The sequence below is a fragment of the Zeugodacus cucurbitae genome, chromosome 4, assembly GCF_028554725.1.
Source record: "Zeugodacus cucurbitae isolate PBARC_wt_2022May chromosome 4, idZeuCucr1.2, whole genome shotgun sequence".
Classification (NCBI taxonomy): Eukaryota; Metazoa; Arthropoda; class Insecta; order Diptera; family Tephritidae; genus Zeugodacus; species Zeugodacus cucurbitae.
This window is the reverse complement of record NC_071669.1, coordinates 58,599,210-58,625,475: the sequence shown is the minus strand read 5'-3', so window position 1 is coordinate 58,625,475 and position 26,266 is coordinate 58,599,210. Positions and strand designations below refer to the sequence as shown.

General features: G+C 36.8%; 1 protein-coding gene and 1 long non-coding RNA gene across 2 annotated transcripts in view; one reads left to right on the top strand and one right to left on the bottom strand.

The window, feature by feature from the left end:
- LOC105220860 (mucin-4) overlaps positions 1–26,266 on the bottom strand; it is a 111,300-nt gene that overhangs the window by 51,686 nt on the left and 33,348 nt on the right. The window contains exon 2 of the mRNA XM_011197393.3: positions 1,833–2,028. Coding sequence (XP_011195695.2) covers positions 1,833–2,028 — 196 coding nt within the window. The remainder of the gene's footprint in view (positions 1–1,832; positions 2,029–26,266) is intronic.
- LOC128921349 (uncharacterized) lies at positions 713–25,767 on the top strand. Its single transcript, XR_008470793.1, has 4 exons — positions 713–1,274; positions 24,662–24,864; positions 24,962–25,119; positions 25,181–25,767. It is a non-coding gene; the product is annotated as an uncharacterized LOC128921349 (long non-coding RNA).

Genomic DNA, 26,266 nt, shown 5'->3' with positions numbered 1-26,266 from the left:
TGTTGAGAATGTATCATAGGCCTTCTATAGAAATACTACTGATTTGTCCATTTTGATTTGTGGTGAGCACTACAGAGACTATAATAAACCATCTTTCGGGGTTAAAATATGTACACATGGACCCGTTTTTGTTTTGTTTTATAAAAAGTTTGTGCCATGTCACAACCGATCTTTTATATATAAACTTTTGTAATCCCGTCTAAACTGATCCATCATTAGGATCTTTAAACATTGATTTCAGTCCGCACCTGTTCTTGTGGAGAGCCGAGTAATACAGAAGAGAAACGATTACCGATTCAGACCTTTAAGACAAATATCGACGAATCTCTCCATGAGATAGACTCAGAACTGTCACTAGGGCTTTTTGTGGAGACCCGAATAAGTCCAAAGAAGATACGATTACTGATTCGACGAATATCGAAGAAGCAATGCGTGATATATCTCCAAGGTGATCGCGGAGAAGTTCATACATCTTACCGAAATTTACTGTTACAGTGGTACTGCAAAAATTTAAACTTTGGGAAGAAACTACTTAATGGATCACCCTTTACTTATTTCAATGTATATATTATGTGCAACTTTGCAACTTCTTGCGCATTGGCGGCAACATTTATTGCTTGAATTTAATTATGATTGCAATTGGCTGGCGAAAAATGGTCAATGGGTAAGAGTCATGGACAAGTTCATGGCCACAAAATGTTTGCATTGGCGCGCTCAAAGCTTTATGCATTCACTACTCATTGTTGTTGTTGTTGCTGTTGCTTGTTATTGTTAACCATTACAGTTGCTGTTGTAATTGCTGTTGCAACCACTCTACCGTAGTCCACTCTACGCCTGTTAGCGCTGTTGTTGTGCTGCTGCTTGCCACAGCTGCCGTTTGCTGCTGTCTTTATAAATCGTAAATTGTAAACATCATCGCTTGTTGTTGCTTTAATTAACCATTTATAATTTACAAGACCAAATGCCAAATGTATGTATGCTGGCTTGCTATAAATATTCAATAGGCCTCAAAGGCAGCGACCGATTGTAGCGTGGCATTGTTTACGATTTCACATTTTTCTATTTAAAATTTCCTTTCGATTTTGTTTTTTATGTTGCTTAGTTGCTTTTGCTTTCGTTTCATTATTGACATTGTAATTTTGACAGCTAACTTGATTGGTTATTTTGTAAATAAATCAAATCGCACGTGACTCAATTTATGCAATTTGTAATCGGTTTTTGGGATTATTTGAATTATACATATATAGATTGGATTGTGGAAGAGGCGTTAGTTGGTGAGTGAGGAGTCAATATTTTTACTGTTTTTTAATTAATTGCCATATTTTTGAATTATTTCAAAATATGAACTCGTTGAAATCAAGATATCTGCAACCTCATTCCAATCATCGAATTGGAGAGTGATCATAGAACTTGAATTGCTTGAGATTCATACTGAATAAGTATTTGATCTTATTAAAGACTCGGTTTGACTTAAACTCTGGGAATATCGCTCGATTATAGTACAGTCCGTAGATTATGAAATTAATAATATAGACATAGTCAGATTATGTATCAAGCCGATACAGCCAGTTTCTTATAGAGTCGTTGGTCTTTGCTATAGTGTAATACTAGTTCTAGGATCACCTTCTCCACACTTGGTCTAATGGTAAAAACCATTAATTTAATTATTTCACTTTGGTAACCTTATTTGACAACCTTATAAGAGAGCTGTGTTCTCTACGAGTACAAGTTTTGGATGAACATCCACAAAAATTTGGATTGGCATTGCCCGCAATTGTATTTAGATATCCATTTGCTATATGTTACTTGCAATAATGTCTTCTTTCACTTACCGACTGAGCTGATGACATAAGTCGCCGGTGGTTTCAGCACACTACGCGCATAGGCGCCGCGTAGCACTTCCAGTGCGCATGGTTCGGCTGTCACCAGTAGCATGCCGGGCGCCACATGACCGGCATATTTGAGCGCACGTGTTGCAGCGGTGAGTGGAGCATTCCACCAACATTGCGCATTGGCGGCGAGAAAATTCTGAAAAGAAATGCAAGAATGAATTATTAGTATTATTTTTAAAAGGGAGAACTGTAGTAATGTATGAGATGTATAAGTTGAATACGAAGATTGTAAAAGCTCAAAGAGCTGTTTAGTTAAATATTTGGACGATTAATTTTACAGTTTGAGATTTCTAGAATAGCGTGTTCGGTAAAGTTGAAACAAGGCGAGAGTGTTCTCATGTTAGCTTCTGTAATTATACCTTCACTTAGTCGGTTCTCTAGAGAATGCTGAGATAAAATTATCGAATCGTTTCTATGAACTGTTTACAATTTCGGTCAGAGGAAAATTCTCTATAGTTTCTCTATACTTTTAATCTTTAGCGGTTCATACAGAACCAACTATGTGGACCTATGCAATAGGTTTTGTACCTCTTTTCGGTCCCGTTTCTCCGAAATATTGTTAAATTTCGTCTAAGAACATTTATGTATTTTTACTCAGGAGGCTTTATCGATTTTAGTATGAGGTAGGTGAAGTTTGAGGGTCTCTTTTTACCTTTTTTACCCCGTTTGGGGATTTTACACTTCCTTCTAAGTATAATCATTGGTATATCACTTCATCTAAACTCCAAAACCGAGTTACTAAGAATGAGTTACTGTCTGTGGATGAATATGAGATTGAAAACAGACTTTCTGATTATTTTAGCAAGTTGATCTAGTAAAAGGATCGTCTCTAGGAAGTCCGTGCTCTATGGGAACTTAATAAAAATTTGATTGATTTCCATAACTGAAAACTTTTGCATGTACTTTTGGGGTCTCCACACGAGCAACAAGTACGAAATACGACAGTCAATAGGAAAACTTTGCAGAAGGTTATTGCCACACAGGCGTTTAGTGATAACCAGCTCATAGCAAACCCAGTTATCGAGTGTAAATGTGAAGTGTTTCTAAGTAATAGACGCTAACGACCGCATACAATTAGGTTCAGTGCCAGTTCACCACTTTCCTCGTATCATTAAAGGGTAAAGAGTGCACCACTTTTGGCTACACCAAAAAGCAACTGTTACCCCAAGGGCTAAATGAAATGACCCTGCAACACTTTTGGAAACACCTTTTGATAACCCTAAATTATACGATTCACACCTACAGCGGTGGGCAGTGTGAGCGCACACAAAGAGCGCAATTGCTTGATGGATGGAAAGTGACACCTGAAGGCTTGCAGTGAAAATGACAGGACACGCCCATTTAATAGCACAATGGCGCGAATAATAGGGATACAAGTGGCAAGACTCACTGACAACACAGACACACAGATTGACAATTATACCGGTAACTGGCAGCTACGTTTTTGCCACCACAACTACGATGGCGGTGGTTGTTGCACGTGTTGCCAAAGGTCGACCGCGTACAATTGTGGACTCCGCAGTTTCAATGATTTAATGCGAAATTTCTTTATTCCTATCAAGCAGTCAATCGAAATGAAATGGTGGCAGGCTGGTGGAAATGTGGCAGAAAAAGTGGTAGCTGCAACATGCCATTGGGGCTCGGTGTGTCTGCTGCGCGCCTGTCACAATCAGCGTGCGATAAATCGCCATTGCCACTGATAAATCATCGATGCCACATGATTGTGGCGCTGCGCGGTGCCTGTGTCAAATGCAAAATTTTTCACTTTTCTGCTTTCCTCTGCCACTTGACGCCTTGCTTTGGTCGGTTGGTTGTTAATTTTCGGAATGGCTGCAAAGCAAGCACCATCGGCCGTCGACAGTCGCATTATTTAATAGCAACACTTAGCAGCGCATTAACTGCAAGTAATCGCCGGCCATTCGGCTGGCAGCGTTGAATGTTGCACGTTGCCACCGCTTCTTGATGTGTGATTTGGCTGCTGTTTCGCAAATTTATTTACACGCTTTGTTGTTGTTGCTGCTGCTGTTTTTCTCATTCGGCTTTGTAATTTGTACGCGGTGTTTTTGTTTTTTTTTTTGGTGTGGCATTAGTTGCATGGTGTTTAGTCTTTAGCGCTTAATGTGCCACAACAACGCGCAACACTGCAAACGTTTGTAACAACAACAACAACAGTGTGCCGGCAATCAGTTTCATACACCCATTGCATTGAGTATTTAATAATGTTGCACGTTGCATTCATTTAAGCGCGCGTTGCATGCAAAATTACCCGGCTGCCTTTGGTTTTGCCGCTGCCACAGACAACACTAAGTGTTGTTGCGCTTAATTTATGATAGCAGCACATAAATAACATTTTATTATCTGCTGCCATTAAAGGTTGCGCGCGCTAATTACAACAGCGTATGTGCAACATACAATGAACCGCCTTGTGGCGCGTCTGGTCCACGCTGTGGCATAGTGGTTATGTTACATCCATCTACATATATACTAGAAAACATGTGACTAGAACACATTTTGCTTAGTCATGTAACCGAGTATGGTAATTAGTGCTTCCAATGGCTGATCGCATGTAATTGAGTCTGATATTCCTGTTTTAGGCGTGGTTCTTTGTTGACTATCGGTAGGGTTATACGAGTATATGATTTATAAACTTGAAATTAATATTTAAAAATACAAATGCAAGAAATATGAGAAAAGCCTGTCAAAAATAAGCAAAAATTCTCTTGGACATCGAGGTTTCCGTTTCTTGGAATATTCCTAAGAGATGAACTGAGATCGGACTAGGTTAGGTTAGGTACTAAGGCTGTTTACTTCAAAGGGGAAACCCACTTAGACTATCAAGAGCAGTCCTTTGTGATGCCATAAAGTCGACAAAGCGTTTAGAACCTACCACAAATTCTACCAAAAAAGTGAGATCCAATGATTTTTCGTCTAGATCTCGCAAAGGCAGGGCAATTCAAGAGGAGGCTGGGGGATTCTGCCTCAGCTTCTTCTAAGAAGCTTCTGCAGCTAGCATTATGTAACTGATAGCGAGGACTGGCAATCCTTTAGCAACATGGAGCGCATTGTCATTGAGCTTAAGGCTAATATCGCCGTCCTACTATCAGAGTGGATCGTCACCTCTCTGAAAACTGCTGCTGTGAGTTGCACACTCACTAGCTTTTTAGCTAGTGAAGTCTTTTCAAACGCCTCCAAACACACGTGAATCCCGTAGAACATTATAGGCTTGACTATTGTTTCGTATAGCCAAAGAACTACTTTTGGTGAGAGGCCTCATCTACTACCAATGGCTCCTCCACAACAATACAGGACAACCGATGCCTTTTTTGCTCTTTCCGCAATGTTGGCTTTCCAAGTAAGTTTCCTGTCCAAGACAAGAGATCGAACTAAGAGAGCTGAAAGTTTTCATATCAAGAATTTACTCTAATATCTGAAAATGTCTATCAAGACGCCAGTAACGTTTTAATAAAACCCTTTTTATAATTATAAATTTTAATACAATAGTGAATGGATCGTAAAGTCCCCGACACGAGAATTGCATTAGTATGTACATCTCTAAAAAACATAAAACAAGCTTAAACTGTTTTTAACCTGATATTTGACTTTCCAAGCATTTAGTACTTCTACAGGGTTTTAAATAGGCACGTTTGTATTGAGGCAAAGTGTTTTGGCAAGTTCGTTTGAATCGCTAAAGATATAGCTACCTAGATGTTTCAACCTCAGTCTTGCGAACGCTCCACATTGGAGGATGAGTCTCCTACAAAGTGGAAGCGAAAACAGTCTGATGTCATTGGATTCTTCTTCATTTGATCATGCTCCAAAAATAGGCTCGTAATAGTGTAGAAACCGTTAAAGCTATGTTTAAAGCGGTAGACCAGAAACAACACTCCTATTGTCACTCGATAGAAGGGACTGTAGGAGTTTGGTGGGAATACTCACTTGCCACTTTCTGGTGTCGGCACACACCTACAAAATTGGACTTACGGATAGAGATGACTGCAGGAAATGTCAGTAGCAAGGAGCAAGACAAACAATGAAGCATCTCTTGTGCACTTGCCCTGCATTTTCAAGACAACGTGAAAGCCACAAAACCTTTTACAATTCGCGTCAAGCGCAGGTATCCTAAAGTATGACTACTCCTCGTGGACAACGTGACGGCACTCCATCTGGTATCACAAAGGACCAAAACTAGTCTATGTGTGGCTTATTGTCCTACCAGTATAACCTAACCGAACCTAATAGTGTAGAAATATTGTTAACAAAAATTTGTTTAGATTGCTTTTGAATACATCTTTGTTATCTTAAGTATTCACGAATCTTGGATCCACGTTTGTGGATCAGTTCGATCCGAAAGAATAAGTAGTACTTAGAGTGGCTAACCTTCCATAAATGGATATGTACCGGGCCATTCGTGATATCAGTCCTTAATTTATTGATTATTTGTCTTTGACTTCCTTAGTCTTTTTATTTACAAGACTAGTTAAGGTCTTTAAGTACAGTATTTTTTAAGATCTTATTAGTTTATTTCTCAGGGACAGAGTTTTTCTATACCGCATCCAACTTAATATGGCTCATTTGACATTGTAAATATTTCGTAAAGGTCGTATGTATTGTAATAGACCTTGCACAAATAAAGGGTGATTTTTTAAGAGCTTGATAACTTTAAAAAAAAAAAAAAACGCATAAAATTTGCAAAATCTCATCGGTTCTTTATTTGAAACGTTAGATTGGTTCATGACATTTACTTTTTGAAGATAATTTCATTTAAATGTTGACCGCGGCTGCGTCTTAGGTGGTCCATTCGGAAAGTCCAATTTTGGGCAACTTTTTCGAGCATTTCGGCCGGAATAGCCCGAATTTCTTCGGAAATGTTGTCTTCCAAAGCTGGAATAGTTGCTGGCTTATTTCTGTAGACTTTAGACTTGACGTAGCCCCACAAAAAATAGTCTAAAGGCGTTAAATCGCATGATCTTGGTGGCCAACTTACGGGTCCATTTCTTGAGATGAATTGTTCTCCGAAGTTTTCCCTCAAAATGGCCATAGAATCGCGAGCTGTGTGGCATGTAGCGCCATCTTGTTGAAACCACATGTCAACCAAGTTCAGTTCTTCCATTTTTGGCAACAAAAAGTTTGTTAGCATCGAACGATAGCGATCGCCATTCACCGTAACGTTGCGTCCAACAGCATCTTTGAAAAAATACGGTCCAATGATTCCACCAGCGTACAAACCACACCAAACAGTGCATTTTTCGGGATGCATGGGCAGTTCTTGAACGGCTTCTGGTTGCTCTTCACCCCAAATGCGGCAATTTTGCTTATTTACGTAGCCATTCAACCAGAAATGAGCCTCATCGCTGAACAAAATTTGTCGATAAAAAACATTTCGAACCGAACACTGATTTTGGTAATAAAATTCAATGATTTGCAAGCGTTGCTCGTTAGTAAGTCTATTCATGATGAAATGTCAAAGCATACTGAGCATCTTTCTCTTTGACACCATGTCTGAAATCCCACGTGATCTGTCAAATACTAATGCATGAAAATCCTAACCTCAAAAAAATCACCCGTTATGTCTAAATATTTTTATAATTTAAAGAATTTTACTTCGACATTACATTTACCAATGAATATAAGTACACACACATACATACATATCATTTATGGTATTGTTAAACAAGTTGTGCTGTAGCGTTTAATTCAGCTGACAAGGGCTTTTGACTCGCTGAATTTATGAACCGTAACACCATATATTACACGTACAGCTGTTTGTCATCAACCGTTCACATGGGAGACGCACGCAAAATACGGGTGCCCATGCAGCTACATGTGTCTACCAGTACGCGTATACATAGACATGTCGCTACTCAATCATCGGTGCCAAACAAGATCGGCCAAGCTGCCGCAGCACCCGCAAACGTAGCAGACAAAGCGTGCGAATATGGCGAAACCGTTGTCTCTGTGGCGCTACTTTGCTGCCCCAATGAGTCGCTTGTTGGCTGCAAGATTGATGGTTCGTGTGTGTCGAACGCAGCGAATGACTTGAAAATGTATAAAACAATGTCAAAGCGACATGTTAAGGACGTTATTGGCGCCAGTCTTTGGTTTTGCTCTTCGCTACAGCGATCGTTCAATGCTTCAAATTACAGTTATACGAATTGTCATTGGAGGCGAAGTAGGGAAAATTAAATAAAAAATGTCGAGAGACGAATAATATATTCTTAAAGATAGATAGATTTCAGTTACTCGAGGTCTTTGATACAGAAAAAGTCGATTATTAGTTATTCGTACTTAAAACTTAGATTTTCTGAAATTATAACCTCAAAAATGCTTGAAATAAATTCATATTTATTTCTAAGCTAGTCACTTGAAATTTCTAGATACATATGTTGGTATGTATGTAAATATATATTTTGTCAGTAATATCTTCATAGTGAGTCTGGTATGCGTGCCTATTAATTTGCTAGTCAAAGTGTTGGCACACCCGGTCATTAAATATATTTTATTTTGCTGTCTAGTGTGTTTCGCATCATTTGGACATTTTCCTCCAACAAACAAAAGCAACAATAACATCAGAAGCATTCACAATAAATGAGCTGTCGTGTTTGCTAGTGTGTTCATTTGTTGTGACTCAAATTATTGACAACATGATGTCCATGTGTCTATGGCAACAAGCCCTGTGGGAAAATTTTTGAAAAAAATTTAAATTTCGAAAATAATCTGTATTTCAGAGAATGAAAAAAATTCTTAATTTTATTTTTTTTTCAAATTTCGACGGACCCTGTATAAAAAATTTGAAAAAAAAAATTAAATTTTGAAAAAAGTCTGTATTTCAGAGGATGAAAAAAATCATTCTTAATTTTGAAAACTGTTTTTATTCTTTAAAAATTCAAAATACCCTGTAATTTTAGAAAAAAAAGTATTTTGAAAACAATTCTTATTAAATGAGAAAAGGTATTCTTAACTTAAAATGATGTATTTAATGTATTCATATATATGGACTTCAAAGTTCTGGTATATGGGAAGTAGGCGTGGTTGTAATCCGATTTGGACTATTATCACAACATATCATTGGGAAGCTAAGAAAATATTATAAACCGAATTTTCGAGTAGTTTCGGAGATATGGTTTTTGACCCATAAGTGGGCGGAACCACTCTCATTTAAAATTTTGTTTACCATTTTGAGTTCAGCTCTTCTGTATCTGTATCTTTATAATGTAATTTAAGGTTTCTGGTGTTTTTTTACTGAATTTAAGAATTTTTAGTAGTTTTCAACATAACCTTTGTATGGGAGGTGGTTATAATTTGAGTACCTCTATTTTTGGACTGTGTAAGGTAAAACCTAAAAGAAACGACTTTAGAAAGTTTCCTTGATTTAGCTTTAGTAGTTTACGAGATATGTACAAAAAACTTAATAGGGGGCGGGACCACGCCCACAAAAAATACATCCACATACGCCCCTTCATATTGCGATCCTTCGTACCAAATTTCACTTCAATAGCTTTATTTATGGCTTAGTTATAGCTCTTTATATGTTTTCGGTTTTCGCCATTTTGTGGGCGTGGCAATGGTCCGATTTCGCCCTTTTCAATACCAACCTCCTCAGAGTGCTAAGGAATATGTCTTCCAAGTTTCATTAAGATATCTCAATTTTTACTCAAGTTATCCGTTGCACGAACAGTCACCCGGATTTCAACTCCACTCGTCATCCTGATCATTTATACTTATATATATGAATAACCCCATATCTAACTCTTTTATTTTTGGGTGACACAAACAACCCTTATGTGAACAAAACTATAATACTCTCTTTAGCAACATTGTTGCGAGGGTATAAAAATATTTTGTTAATCTAAAATTTTTCTACCGACCCTCCATTCGCGCGATTACATGTGTCTCTATTTTTTTTACAAATGTGCCATGATCATCAAAGCTACGGGCATGGCAAGTAGTAACACATTGTTATTGTTATTTATTTGTTATTGTTCTTGTATTTGTTGTTGGCTTGTCTTTGAGAGACTTTGAGTAGAAATGTCAGAATGTGTGCAGAATTCTTGGAGTTTTTCGCAATGTTGGACCGCTGGCTGTGATTGTTTGCTGTTTCTACGCTCCGCTCAGCCATTGGCGCTTGTTACGCCAGCGGGTGTTGCCACATTTGCTGTGTGCGCCATTATGAATGCGGAAAAACTTAATAACAAGGAAGAGGCCAGAATAAGAAAAGTAAAAACTGATTGATTTATTGCACGCTGTGAAGGTTGGAATGCATTAGAATGGCATTTGTTTTGGAAGCGAATGCCGTGAAGGTCATGTAAGAGGTCAAGGGTTATTGGCTTTATGCGCAAGCAAGAATGCGGTCATTATGGTGTTTGTTCGTCAAAGTGGTAGAATAATCGCTATGCGTGCGCATGCTTAAATTAACCGCGATTCATTTACGGTTAAACGCTATCGGACACAAAGCGTGGGTTCAATTCACGCTTGTAATAAATCAAGTATTATGATAACTTCAAGGCATCTCTTATATGTATATTTGGTTGCATTCTTTGGCAGTCAAAAAGCCTACAAATTGCTTTTAACATGATTTCTATATATTTATGTAGTTGTGTCTGTATGTATTTACTCATTTATAGTTAGCGGCTTGCTGGCTATAATCAATCAGTCAATTAATCGCAAATGATATAATGACATTTCCTCCTACCGAAGATTAATGTGGCACAAATGAGTGTATGTCAGTACCCAGTACCTTGCAGCAAAGTGCTCCAGCCAATGTGTCAGTAACTGCTTTGGGGAGCAATAACTCATTTATATTGCATATATGACTGTTATAGCTATAACTTTTCTGCTTGTGACAGCATTCTGTGTTTCAATTTCCGGCAGCAAATTGTCAAATTCATCATAATTAAAAATGAGTGCATTGCAATTGTTGCATTGGTGAATTGCCTATACATACATACATATGTATATGAGAGTGCATGAGTAAAGAAATTGTGAATGAATCTATAGAACAGCCTAACTCAAAACTTAAGAATTTGAGGAGTAAAATATGAGGAGTTATTAAATAGAAAACTGGTCGAATGTCAGTAAAAAATAGTCTAAAGTGAGCTAAAATGGATGCACTTCGAAACCTATACATTTTTAGCTATTTTCCAATCTGAGTCATACCAACTTTTTATGTAACGGTATTTTCCATTCTTGAGGAACCCTTAATCGAACAAGAAACTGGTATAAATTAAGTGAACTGGTATAATCAAAAGCTAGAAGAGTACCATTTTATTTAGGTGCTTTTAATTTTTTATACCTCTCTTGTACTATTTCAATTAAATACAGAATACAAATCTATAAATGTATTGTTGACAAATTTAATTATAAATTTTTGTTAAAAGAGGAATGCTCAAACATAAGATAACAAGCGAATCGAAGATAAAAATTACCAAGTTACTCTCATACTACTCCATTATCATTTTCTAAATATTAGACCATGACTTTTTCCGAAGTTTAATGCGTTCCAAAATGCTCGAACAATATTGAATTCTCGTTATCCCACACTTTGAATGTTCAGGAAATTATAAATTAGGAAAGTATTTCGATATCTAACCAATTATATCGGGTGATCCAAGTAGATGTACTTTTTTCAATAGCATTTTTTTGACAGCTCACGCGTGAGTCGTGTCAAGCTGTCATGTTATTGTTCAGTATTGTTTGGCATTTCATCATGGAGAGACTTACGCCAGAACAACGTTTACAAGTTTTTCAACTTTGGTATGAAAGTTCACGTTCTATAAAGAATGTGTTTCGCGCGCGTATCGTTTAACTTATGGTCAACATAATCGGCCTACTGAGCGTACTATTCGCAACACCACCACCCATCTTGAGACCCAGCCTTCATTATTGCATAATATTTGAATGAATGGACCACGTTCAACACGCGGTGAAAAAAATGTAACAACAGTAGCTGAGAATCTACACGAAGACCGTAACCGACTACTTTATTTCTGAAATTGTAGCTCGTGATCTTTGCGACATTTGGTTTCAACAGGACGGCGCCAAATCCCACACATCGCATCAATCAATGGATTTATTGAGAGAACACTGTGAGCATATAATTTCACGTTTTGGGCCGGTCGATTGGCCAACAAAATCATGTGATATCACACCGTTAGACTTTTTCCTGTGGGAAAGAAGAAAAGAATTTAATTTATCTTTAAAAAATAGGGAAACTCGAATTGGATCACCTTTTACTTTCTTTACTGACTTATTGACGAAGTGCGGAGGGATGTCACAAGGCAATAAGAACATGAAATAGAGATCCTAAAGGTTTCATAAATATTACTTTTAAGCTATGAGCTAATAAAATAAACTTTTTGACTGTAAACTCAAATTTCCTCAGCATAGTTTTAGGCGCTGAGGCGTGTATACCAATAATTTGGTAAACTACCCGATTATTGTTTATTACAATTTCTTCTCTGGCAATTTATTTATACTATGGAAAGCATTCATAGTAGTGAAAGAGGTCCACTATATTCTAAGCAATTAACTATTAAAATGGAGTTGCCACTAGGTCAACTTTCATAATTTTTAGATTATTTTTGATCGATTTCGAAGCAAGCTAAAGAAAGCTGGTGTTAATTTTCCAGTGCTATATTTATGAAATGAAAATTATATGAATTTGAGGGAAGCATTTATAAAATGTGACGAAGTGGCTAGAACAGCTATTTGGACTTATATCATTTTATGAGTTAACATGCACTCGTATGCATGTAAAAATGTAGAAATGTGAATATTAAATACAATCCGCATACATACAATCCACAAAATGACCGCCTAACCGAGTTCTCTAAGTGAAATTGCACTATAATATTTACCTTTGGTGGCCAAGAGCACTAATCACTTTGATGCCAGCAAATATGAAATTTCGTCGGCTAAAATCTATGCCAGCGATGCCAATTTGAAGCAGTAAACACACACACACAGGCAAACAAATAGAAAATTGCACGTTTCAAAGGACATGTACGCTGTAATATTCGCTAAACCGTGCATGCAACACAAACATATCTCACACACACATACAAACATGTAAATACTAAGCTAAGTTGGAGCTCAAGGGCTTTGCAGCGTACCATAATCCAACGCCCGGGACGGACTGGCATCAAAGCCATCTAAGTAAACTGTTGAGCTATGCAATCAATAACTCGATGTTGCATGCAACACGAGCAAACAAATGAGCAGTCAGTTCGAGGTCATGCAGTTAAGCTTGTGCCTTCGACACATATTCGTCGCCATTAGATTGATGTGGATGTGCCGACGGACGGACTGTCCGTAGCAGACCAAATCATATGCGACGGGCACTTGAAATTTGTTCTTGCACTTCGTCTGCATGTGTGTGTATGTATGTAGAAACTTTTCGTGCTGCACGAAACTCTGTAGCGTTTGTGGGTCAATTTGCCCCACGTCATATGCAACTGTCAGCGGGTCGCCGTGCTGAAAGTCAAGGAAAATCATCAAAGTTTGCCATTTTATTAAATGCTTAATGATAGCGCACATTCGTAGCGTGTTGCCCGAATCCGGTATAATGTGTGTTGCATGTGGCACATATTGATCACACGCTTTGCTATTTTGAGGGCAACATGCGATGCAGCTAGTCGAGCGTTGATTTATCGTGAGAAAAATTGTGGTGCTTGATGTGAGTCATAGTCTTTGTTGGTTATAGATTTAGGTTTTGGGGAAATATTTCTTGTATTTTAGAAAATATTTAATATTAGTAAATATATATTTTCTTTTAATTAGATAAATTAACTGATCTAATGCAACCCAAATGGATTAAGCAGCAAACTGGTGTTAAAATAATATTTTTCTTCTCTCAGACCATTAAACGCGAATTATCTCTTCTCTCTTTTTAGATTACTAGCTAGCTAGCTTTAGCCTTCTCGCCTATATTTCCACTGAATAACTGAAATTTCAAAGTTTTAGAATTAATCAAATATCTGTGAATGTGTATTTTCGACTAGCCAGAATATCTCTAAGCGGATAATTTGGTTCAAACAGACTTTCTAGTTGTGTCTTAAGCCTTTTGAAATAGTTATTGTTAAACCAGTATACGACTGATCAAATATCGATTGAAATAATTCCAAAATATCCCCATTAAGTCGTCAGTATTGAGACTTCTGTTGTCAATGCTGAGACAATTAGCTAATTTAGTAAATTAAAGAATCATATGGAAAGTATGTTAATGAACTTAATTAATGACACTCTTTATCAATTTTGAATTAAATTTTCAATTGTGAAATTAAATCGGTATTTCAATTAAGACTAATTGAGCTCAATTTACGATACACCATTTTAAATCTTAATTGATATTAAAATAAAATAAGTAGGTTTCCTTTTCACGCAAATTTCGTATACAACTTTTATTTATTCTTAATAAAATTTAATATCAATTAGCTGTTAATTTACAAAATCATAATAAGATCATTAGTAGTGGTGATGAGATTAATAAAATTAATTATTAATTACATTTGAGTTAATTTCAGCTTTTTCACTATTTCCAATATAGCACTGAAATTATACTGCTTAATTGCAAGTAATTTATTGGATGTCTAATTAATTTAATTCTATTTAATAAAATCGAATCAATATGAGCCTTCATTTGTTAATTGTGTATCACACGTATCAGATCAACGCTCAATTTAGTATATAAGAAAATTGTGCAAATTAAATAACATCATATATACAGTGGAACTTCCCTAACTCGAAGTTCTCCATAACTCGAACTCTTGAAGTGGCAATAGAAGGCAACTTTCATACAAATTTCGTTCCATAAATCGAACTTTTCGACCAGGGCATAATACAAAATTTAAAAATTTACTATCGAGGCAGAATTTTAAAAGAATCCCTCTATATAGTACGGAGGCGAACAAAAAATATAATATTACACTTATGGATTGCATAAATCATCTAACACAAGGCATGGGATTCAGATGTCAAGAGCCAAACAATAGCAAAATGCAACAAACAAAATTACATACAACATCTTTTATCGTATGTCCATACAAATTTTTTCGAAGTAGCTCAATAAAACAGTGTATAAATCTCTATTTTACAGCTTTTTGAAAAATTTATGTTTTAATGAAAATTCTATAACTCGAAGTCTCTCTAACTCGAAGATTTTTTGCGGATTATGCTGATTCGAGGTAGAGAAGTTCCACTGTAGTTGATTTGCTAATTGAGTCAATTATGGGAAAATTAATTAATCAATTAATTAGTGATATCATTGGAGGAGGTAAAATAAAATTATTTTTAACTTTATATAGAGACTTGTGGATTCATTAGTTGATTTAATTTCGGTCTTTAGATGAAAAGCTCTATTAAAAGTTCTAAGGAAACATGATAGATGAGAAATTAATGCTTAGATTAATATAATGATGGGACTAGCGACAATATAGTCGCCCTAAAGTAATGAAGGAATCAATGTATATAGCTCTCGGTTAACGTTGACTAATGAGTACGTATAAAGTAGAAACTAATTGTTTTAAATGCTTTTAAACCTCTCTTTCGAATCTTCTTTGGGTTTCTTTTTTGACGCAATCATTAGTAACTTAACAATGGATGCCATAACTATCTCTGCTTGTATCTATATTAACCTTATTTGAGTCTTTTATTATATTTAAGTCTCTAGCCTCAATTATGCCTTTAAACAGAACCGTTATATAAATATAAATAATAAAATGATCTCCATAAGTCCACAAATATCGTGACTGATCATATTAGGCGTTGCTACACTATTATTTTTCTATATATGACGATCATTTGTATTCCATTCAAAGAAAGTGTGAGATATGAATTTTTGGCGAAAATGATATTTACCTCATTAAATTGAAAGCGAGCGTGCATTTCACAAAAGTCCTAATTACAACGGTGTACTTTGCATTTTTCACACGCCAACATGAATGACAGTCAACAACTCGATATGGGACAACGCGCAACAACAACAACCAACAACCACAATAGCTGTCAATAAAGTCAACGATCAATGCGGTTTGACTTCCCAATAATGGCAATTTCAGGCAGCTAGATAGCAAGCGAAATGTGCGTTGCAACTGCAACTGCCCCTGCCACCGACTATGTGGCAAGCTAAATGAGCATCATTTAGGAATGTGCGTTCACCTTAAAGAGTACAACGGAAAATGAGATAAATAAATAAACGCTAAAATGCGGTATTGACTAAGTAAAGCAGCCAACACACACACGCAAGTCAGCGTGCAACAATGGCGGCAAATGTAACTTAGCCGCAGTGGGAGCCGTGCATTCAATGGACATTTTCACTTTCCAACGCTGAGTGTAGTAACATTGAAATGGAAAGCGAACCCATATTTACATCATTTTTTGAACAAAATTATTATTATTGTTGTTGTTGTTATTTTTGGTTTTCATGTTGTTGTTGTTTATTTGTTTATTATTGAGCGCTGTCGGTTGTTTTTACCGGCGCACTAATGAAACCTAAGCGGCAAAAGTGTCACATCATACAAAAATAGCGTAAAGCAATAACAACAACAACAGCAACAATAATAACAACAACGAAAAATAAAATTTATTTGTGTGTGTGTGTGTGTGTAACAAATAGCATCGATATGTCATAAATAGATGGTGTAGACGAGCGACGATCGCAAAGTGTGGTCATCATGCCACATGTGAGACAAACAGCACAGAGACGCTTTGGCAGTAACACACCTATATACATGGTGTATTCGTATATGTATGTATGTATGTATATCAGTTTTTCCGCTTTTTAGCACCGTAAAATATATTATATACCTCAGTGACTGCGAAAGGTTCACAGCATAAAATATATTGATCCGCTGCTATTGGTAGACCGTTGACTGTCTTCGTTGGTGAACTATTCGATCGCTGGTGTTTAAGTGTTGCAAATGGTGAAAAAACAGCAACCTCAACAATGACACTTTGACATTTGTGCGCGCAACTGTGAGCGTCATGTCGCGACAAGGTCCATGCTGGTGAAGCTGTCGATGGTGCTGATGTTGTTGCTGGCGCGCCCTAAAATGCAGACATGTCATGCGCTGGTGTATCGATGGTAATGGGCGCAAACAAAAGTAAAATTTTCCGGCAGGGAATTTTTTTTTTTTAATTTTATTGGAGAAACATTTATTTCAGGTTTATTGGAATAGAAATGAATGCCCCAAAAAACGTTTCAAATGTCTGTCACATAAATGAATTGATCTATATAAATTAAATTATATACTATAGTGGGATCGCACAGTCTCTGCACGACGGTAGACGTCGCTGCTAAAAAATAGCAATCAGCTGATGAAACTTACCAACTTTTTATGAAAAGTAAAAACAAAAATGTATAACAGCTGATCGATTATCGAGTAGCTGGCAGTGTGAAGCGCAAAAAAGGGTTTCTCAATTAAAATTTTAATTGATCAATTAATGTGGCTGTGTGAAAAGGCTATTAAAAGTGTTTATAGAACAAGTCTTTTCTGCTGCCTATATCTAAAAATTAATTTATAATAATAGCTATAGTTCAATAGGGACCCAAGTTGGTGTTATTTCACACACTCAATTTTTAATTGAAGTCTATATGAATTCCATAGGGGAAATTCAGAATTCAACTAATTGAGAAGAGTAAAAACTAAATTAAATTAATAAAAGTTGCTTATACGAGGAATATACTATAGATGAGGAAGTTTGCTATATAAACCGATTAAGTGCTTTATTTCTATTGGGATTTAAATAAGAGAATATAGGAGATATGTGTATATGGTTTAATAAACTTTTACTTTGAAAACTAAATGAAGAAAACAGTTTGACGAATAATATAGTGTTCCAATGAAGCTGCCTTGGTGTGCTATAAAGACAGATTTTATGTAAGGCTAATGGGTTTGGTTGGAAACTCAGTATTTATACTCTCGCAACAAATTTTGCTAAGAGATTATTATAGTTTTGTACACATAAAGGTTGTTTTTAAGTCATAAAACTAAACGAGTTAAATATAGAGTTATATATCAAAATGATCAGGATGACGAGACGAGTTGAAATCCGGATGTCGGTTTGTCCGAACGTCCGTCTGTCCATGTAACGGCTAGCTTTAGTAAAAATTATTATATCTTGACGAAACTTGGTACACAAGTTCCTTGGTACTGTAGGAGAGTTGCTATTGAAAATGGGCGAAATCGGTCCCATATACCTAATTACAGGTTTTTCAAAAATACGTTGGGATTTATTCGGCATATATCGGTTAATAGGTTTACAAAATTAAGTGAGCGTATAGTCTTGGATATAGTGTAACTTAGTGGTAAAAATGAGTTAAATCGGTACAGGAATTACCTCAGTCCTCAAATACTATATATGATGATTTTCTATTGGACTTTATGCCGAATATATATATATATGTCAAATTGTCTGTTATCTTAATAAAACTATATCAATTGGGAGAATATAAAATTTTCGGTTGCAACCGAATTTAGCCGTTCCTTTCTTCTTTACCTTACTCAGAGAAAATCTTGTCCAGAGAAAAGAAAATTAGTTTAAATATCTACAATGTGAGGAGGAATATTTAAGCTAATTTTCTTTCTTATTTTTTATTTTTCTTACACTCGAAATCGAATTAAGCGAAAACAGAGAATCAACATCCACGTAAAACCGCAATTGTTTTGATGTCAATAAATTTAAATAAAAAATTTTGTTTTTCCATTGGTCAGCAAAATATTTATGCATTTCAGCAATTGAATTGACAATACAAGCAAATGAGTGGACAGTGTTTTGTTGTTATTGATGTTAGGATGAGATATATATATATATAAATACTATATCCGATGTTGTGCGACAGTGAACATGATACGCGTACTAATTGCGAACTCTTTTGGGCAACACTGACACTTTGTGTTATCCACAGTTGATATCCAAGCATCCATATATACCAATAGTACCAGTACATACATCTGTATGTACAAATAAATTTGCATTGCACCATTTTTGGCAATTTCTATGTTGTTTTTGAGACGTTTGTCTATAATGGACGTGCAACACGTACCTTTTTCCAACAATAAATGCAAAAGTGGATTAAATTGTTTGTTGTTGTGGGTGTGTGAGTGTGTGTGTGTTGCACATTGGGTGGCGTGTCTAGTGGTAGTTTAGTGGCAAGATATTTATTTGCAACAAATGGCAAATTATTGTTATTTTCGCGGTTGGTTAGTCAAATGAAGTGTTTCGTTTCGTTGAGGCCATGCGGGTTCGTGTTTACGCTGTTTGTAGGCGTTGCACGTTGTAATAAACAAGGCGGAATGGCCTGGTGGACAGCCTCAAATTTGTCGTTAGACATTGGATAAAATGTTAAAATGTTTTTGTACATACTAATATTTGTAACTCTCTTTAGATTAAATGTTTGGGAGTTAAGGAAGTATGCAACTTCCGTTATAAGTCTTATCTCTTATACAGTTTGCATCTGTTATAAAACTCTGTAAAAATCTGTTTAAAAAATTAATTAAACAATTTTAAAATTTGGTATGTTTAAAACAACTGGTGGGATTGGTGAAAGTATGAATTAAGTTACTTGAAACCAAAGTGCTTTCCAAAGTCTCGTGGAAATTGACTTAAACAGAAAACTGAGGCACCTCTTGAATTGTAAATTGTCGTATTCTTCATAAGGCGCTATACCAGTGTGACATTTTCAAAAAATTGTTTTTTGTTCCTGTGAAAGCGGTATGGTCGTATCTTGAATAGTTTTTGGATGGCAGTGTTCTATAGACCGACCGTTCGCAGGTATAAGCCGCTATGTATATATGTAATTGGCGTTGGAACCGTCTAGCCGGTTATAGCCGAATCAATGATAGCGCGCCACTCCTCTTTTTCCTTCGCAGTTCGGCGACAGTTGGAAATCCCAAGTGTAACCAAGTCGCTCTCCACTTGGTCCCTCCAACGGAGTGGAGGCCTTCCCCTTCCTCGACTTCCTCCGGCGGGTACTGCATCGAACACTTTCAAAGCTGGAGCACTTACGACCATTCCGACAACATGACCTAGCCAGCGTAGCCGCTGTCTTTATATTCGCTGAACTATGTCGTCGTATAACTCGTACGCCGGTGCCAATGTTCTGAGGGTCATACATCTTGCGCAAAACCTTTCTCTCGAAAACCCCAAGCGTCGTCTCATCGGATGTTGTCATCGTCCACGCTTCAGCGCCATACATCAGGACGGCAATAATGAGCGCCTTGTGTAGTTTGATTTTGGTTCGTTGAGAGAGGACTTTACTTTTCAATTGCCTACTCAGTCCAAATTAGTACCTGTTGGCAAGAGTGATTCTGCGCTAGATTTCGAGGCTCATATTGTTCGTGTTGTTGATGCTGGTTCCCAGGTATACGAAATTATCTACGACTTCTAAGTTATGACTGTCAACAGTGATGTGGAAGCCAAGCCGCGAATGCGCTGACTTTATGTTTGATAACCTCCATTCACCTCCAGACTCATTTGCTTCGCTTCCTTAACGGCGCGGTTGTTGCTTCCCGATATATAGCCGTAACTTTAAACGCGTTTTTCTCGAAACGACATTTCTCAAACTTGCTGACATCATAACTCAATGAGATATTGACCGATCGACTTCAAATTTAAACTGAGTATACTTTCTGATTTGTTAAAAATTGTCATTTTGCCATAAAAAACGACCATTCTTTTTTTCTAAAAAACGACATTTTTGTTCAAAGATACGTCATTTTGTTAATTTTTGGCATTTCTCAAAAATTTTAGGTCATTGTATAGGATATAACTTCAATTTTAATAACGTTTTTGATTTTTTTTTGTTTCGTCTACTCATTCGACCGGAATCATATCAATAAAAAATATAATAACTCCGTTGGTTTTCAATATTTTTGTAAGAAGAAAAAAATCATAAAATATAGCTGAAAATATACTTTATTATGTCCAAAAAACTTCGAAACATTCGATCGAGTACTTTCTTTAAAAATAAATCATGAAAATAGCATAATTTTATATGGATTACACTGGCATAGCCCCTTAATAGGCGATTTAAATAAAGTTTAAGCATATTTATTTCAGAAATAGCATCGAATTAATATAAATTCAGTTCCATCCGTCATTTTGAAAAATACTTTCCTCCTCTGTTGCCATTGATTTGTAAGGTTATGCATATTCTCGAAGCAATACAGCTCAACTTTCAGTATCTCTAGACAATATTTGTTATGAATTCCAACACACTAACCCCTTCAAATCCAAAAATATTAAATTTTTGCCTCTGGAATCGCTTGATATCTAAAGCCGTCTTATGATTAAACGAAAGCTTTTTAGTTACAAAATAAGCATACATACATATGTATATGTACATATGTAAATAGGGTTCAGTATAAATATAGTATGTATGATGTATGTCTGAAAATTCCCTAATAAATGTGAGAAAATTTTAATTTGCCCTGCCCTCTGCTCTATTGGGAGTGTTGTAATGAGCAACAGAATTCTCAGCTGTCGGCAGCTAAAAGAGAAAAAACAAAAAAAAAAACACGGTGGCAGTGGTGACACCATTTAATGTCGGCAATAACTTAAACAATACAATTGAGCTCTACTTAACTGTAATGTTATACATACTCAGACAGACATGAGTACATTTGAATGTTTATTGGTGTTTTTGTATTATATTAATGCTGGTTGGAGTGATTGTTGTAGGTGCTACGAAGTATAACATTTGTTGAATATCACACATATATATATATATATATATATATATGTATTTAAACAGCTTACAACAACAACAGCTATGAAATCCAACAACAATAAAACCAACCAACAAACAGTTCATGTAATTTGCTACTGTTTTATCTCGCCTAAAACTCCCCCACTCGCTATCTTTAAAGCGGCACATGCGGGCTGCTGTAGTACACGACTATATGTGCCCTATGTATGTTAACTGCATACATACAGACACCCCAAAAGTGAGCAGTATATAAATTCGGTGCTGAAGCCGCAACCAAATTGTCCATACCATTGCAAACTAAGCTTGAACTGTGGCGAATGGCTTTTAAAACAATTGTTTCGACTCCGACTCCAACTACTTTAGTCTCATTTATTGTTGTTGTTGTTATTGTTACTCTGTTTATATATGCATATTATGGTGTATGCTTTTTCAGTCTGCAGGCGGTAAATTTTATAATCTTGTTTGTGCCCCGCATTTGTTCTGCACGGCATGTTGTTGCTGCACAGATGCACAAAGTGCTTCAAAGACATAAAAAAACAAACACACATGCTTGAATAAGCATATCAGCAGAGTAGAGACTCATAGCGTCTCGTTCGTTCGTTCGTCTACTCGTATTAACAATGACTTGCCTTTGAGCGGCTCTAATGCTTATGAAGATAGCATCATTTAATGCCAAAAAGTGCCAGCGTTTAACAAATGCTGTTGAGTGGCAACCACACACATTTCAAGTGATTATTGCGTTTGCACTGTGACCCAACACAGCTGTGTGTAGAGTATAATATCTAACTGCATATTTAAAGCACTCAAACTTACATACAAACATACATACATAGAGATAAACACATATATATATTTTATGAAAAAAAAGCTACTTGTAACGGTAGCTTCGCTTGGCTGCTTGCCGCGGTCTTACTCAAGAGTTGGTGTATTCAAATTTTATCTCGGTTTTTGTTTTCGTGACGCAATCGTAATGAGTATTCTTGTAATTTAGATTAAGTTGTACTAAATACATTAAATTACTGGCAACCGTAATTAAGCTGGTGTGCTTGCAACACAGAGCTATTATCTCACAGAAATATACTAAAATACAGAAGAAATGGCGGTTATAGTATCGTTGAAACGGTGCTATTCCATTAGATGATGTCAGCTGTTCGATGACGTCACTCTAGCAATGTGGATAGAAGATTTTTTTTTGTCAAATTGTGATACCAAGCAGTTTGAAAACTTGTAGAATTTAAAGTACTGTATTTTTCTAATTTACTATTAAATAGGCGCAATTCACCGTCAAATCTGTAAATTTCTCAAGTTTTCTCTCATCACCAACGTAGTTAATGTGACGTCACAACCTTCAAGAATTTGCTTTCAGAAAAGAGCTTCAACTTTGAGAATTGATGATTATTGAAGAACGGTGAAATACAGACCTAAAATGAATTCATTGGTTAATATGATGTTATCAAAATATTAAGTTGCTTTTTTGCTCTTTTTTCAATGCTTTTTAAAAAGTGTTACAGTGATCGGATTTAATCTGTTTCAATCTAGACGGCAACTTCATTATACCCGCTTCGTAGAAGCCCCCCTCCTTATTTGCGAAGAACTCGGGCAGTCACTTTTCACAAGCCTCTTTTGAGTTAAACTTTACACCACCAAGGACGTTCCCCATGGACATGAACAGGTGGTAATCACTTGGCCGGGCTATATGGTGGATGCGATAAAATCTCCCATGCGAGCTCTCGTAGCTTCTGACGAGTCATCAACGAAGTGTGTGGTCTGGCGTTGCCTTGGTGGAACACTACACCCTTCCTGTTGGCCAATTCTGAACGCTTTGGGTAGATCGCCTGCATGATCGTCAAACCATGCGGCACCCAAACATCAAGATTTATTGTGTATCGAGTCTTCTGCAAATGGTTTAAAATGGCTTGTTGACTAACTCCCATCTCATGGGCGATGCCACGCGATGCCACATGCCGGTCTAACTCGATGTTTTCCATGATTTGATCGGTATTCATCGTCACAGGTCTTCCGCCGACTGGTTTATCCATGGTGTCGTTTTCAACCGCTCTGAATCGTCGAAACCACATTCCTCCGCAGTTCGAAAAGATAGAGTACCATCCTCCAAAACAACATTTATCTCCCGGAACGTTTCTCTAGCGGATTTACCTTTAACGAAGGAAAACTTTAAAAGAGCGCGAATTTCGGCGTTAGTGGACTCCATGTTTACACGTCTATAACTGTTGAACGCAATATCAAAACTAATCATGCACAGCGTGCTTTTGGAGGTTTTGTCAAGATCTTTCAAAGATGTATAGTATTGATACGAGCTCTGTAGCGCTTTATACATAGCCGCGAAATTCGAAAGACAAAAAGGCGGATGGGTAATATTTTCCAACCTAATAAATAGCTCTTTCTCACCTCTTACGTACATTTTAAAACCATTCAACCACTGACCTTATAAATACTTATCGCGTAATTTTGAAAGTCCTTGCATAATTTTGTCATCCCAATAACCATTATTTTTGAATGAATGGTGGTTGCTTTGTTGCAAGACTACTGCCACATATATGATCATTGCGCACAACAGTAAGCCATTACATAACCTCAAATGACATCACATTTGCACACTGCCAAATAGTCTACCAGATACTCATTCGTGATGCATATCAATATGTTTATTTTATTGCCAGGCCAAAGTCCAAAGGACAACTGCATGGCCGTAAACGAAATGGGATTTTGCTTATCGCACATTTAGAACATTTTTTGGCCGCCACACTTTCGCAATTTGCAATATATTTTAAAACTTATTGCATTCATATGCCAGTGACAGTTATTTACTAGCACACACACGGATACTTACTTATATTACATACTTACATTACGCCAGAGTTGCCAAAGGCTATTTGTTGGTTAGAAAAAAAAGACAACAAAATGCTGAACATACGTAGAAGCAATAAAGACAGGCTGTGAGAGAATATATTATGCCTCTGGGGTTACAAACACATTTTATTTATATAAAATACAGTTATCATCTGTTCACAGTTTCGATAAAATATTTTTTGTATGATCATTACAGTGGTTCTTAAATGTTGGAAGTTAAGTATATACAATCTCCAAATGTGCAATGGACGCCCGTTATTGAAACCTACAAGAAGCAGCGCTATCCCTGGGTCCAACTGGACGATCGTCAAGGCAATTTCAAGGCTGATGCTGAATAGACGACCTTTCGTGGGCTCATACCGGAATATAAAGGGCAGCTGACCAGTGAGGATGAAGAATGTAAGTGCAGTATGTAGGAAGATACATAAAGGGGATTACCTACTCTATTGATTCAAATTAATTTCCGACACTTATTGACCCATTTTCCTTTTCACAGTAACTGCAACATTTGCTGAGCGATTTCAATCAGGATAAAATGATAGCGGTTGATCGGGATGCAGCCAGTGAACGGAAGCACAAAACGAAGGGTGTGTGCTATATATGGTCTGACGTCAGATAATCTTCAACACCGCCACACTAGGGTTTCGCACTGAGGTAAGAACGTTGCGGTGAAAAGCATAATCAAGCGTATTTACTGAAAAATTTGCACTTGCAGGACATTAAGACACAGTTCGCTGCTGTGTGACTCATGGCTGAGATCTCCGACTTGCGCAAGAACCAACAAATCGGCAACAGTAGCAACTGGATGCTGGGCAGCAACAAGTGCTGCTATTTGAATGGCATTAATTATTTAATTGAGAATTTTACCGAACTCAATGAGGAAATGTCCGGTGAAACTTCGCTAACTCCATTATCTTTACTGGTTTCGTTGCCGCCGAAACGTAATTTAGGCGAATCGAAAATCTACTACTCGTCGTCAAGCTTAGCATGTTGAGATCAGGAACTGTGAGTTTGGAAGTAATCAAGACATTCAGCCGATGCTCGTTCTCAACAAAGCCGTCCCAAACGCCGAGCAAACGTTTAGCGGCCTTTGCACCGATACAAAGCAATGCAGGTTAACGAGAGCAGGGATGACACCCAGGAGCCGCCTCGAGTCAGCGTACATGATGCATGCCATTCGGACCGCACGCCAGACTATAGTTTTTTGTTAGGAAATATTATAATTGTAAAACTTTTTAATGATGCAATACTTTCAATAAAATATTTGTTAAAATAATCTCACAGTGCTTAAATAATAAGAAAGGCGAAGAGGAACTGCAAGGTTGTGAAGTCGTAAGTAACAGTAGCAAATAAATAGCAAATATATAATGTACGTTGGATTTAATTTGCTGCAAGAGTGGTATTGTTGCATCTATTTTGAATTGAATACATTAGTATTATAGCTGAGAAAATTCCCTTTCATTTGACACCAAGATCATCAAAATTGGTTCAGATTTACTGGAGTTATGACCATTCAATTGGTATGCTCCACACTAAGGCTCTGCTCTGCTCTCCTGGGCAGCGCAGCGCGAAAATCTGTGATTTTGCAAAGCTTCATTTTGCCGAATTGTACTAGGCGCCCATAAATGTGCAGCAGGTGGATGCCGGAAAAAATCCCTGGTACATGTAGATATGTATGCCAGCAGAAATATAATACATATCTACATATATGTATGCGCGTACATATGTATGGGGCCGCCGGGTGTATGTTTGTATGTACGTATATATATGGGGCACAGGATGTACCTTGAGGGAAGGAAGT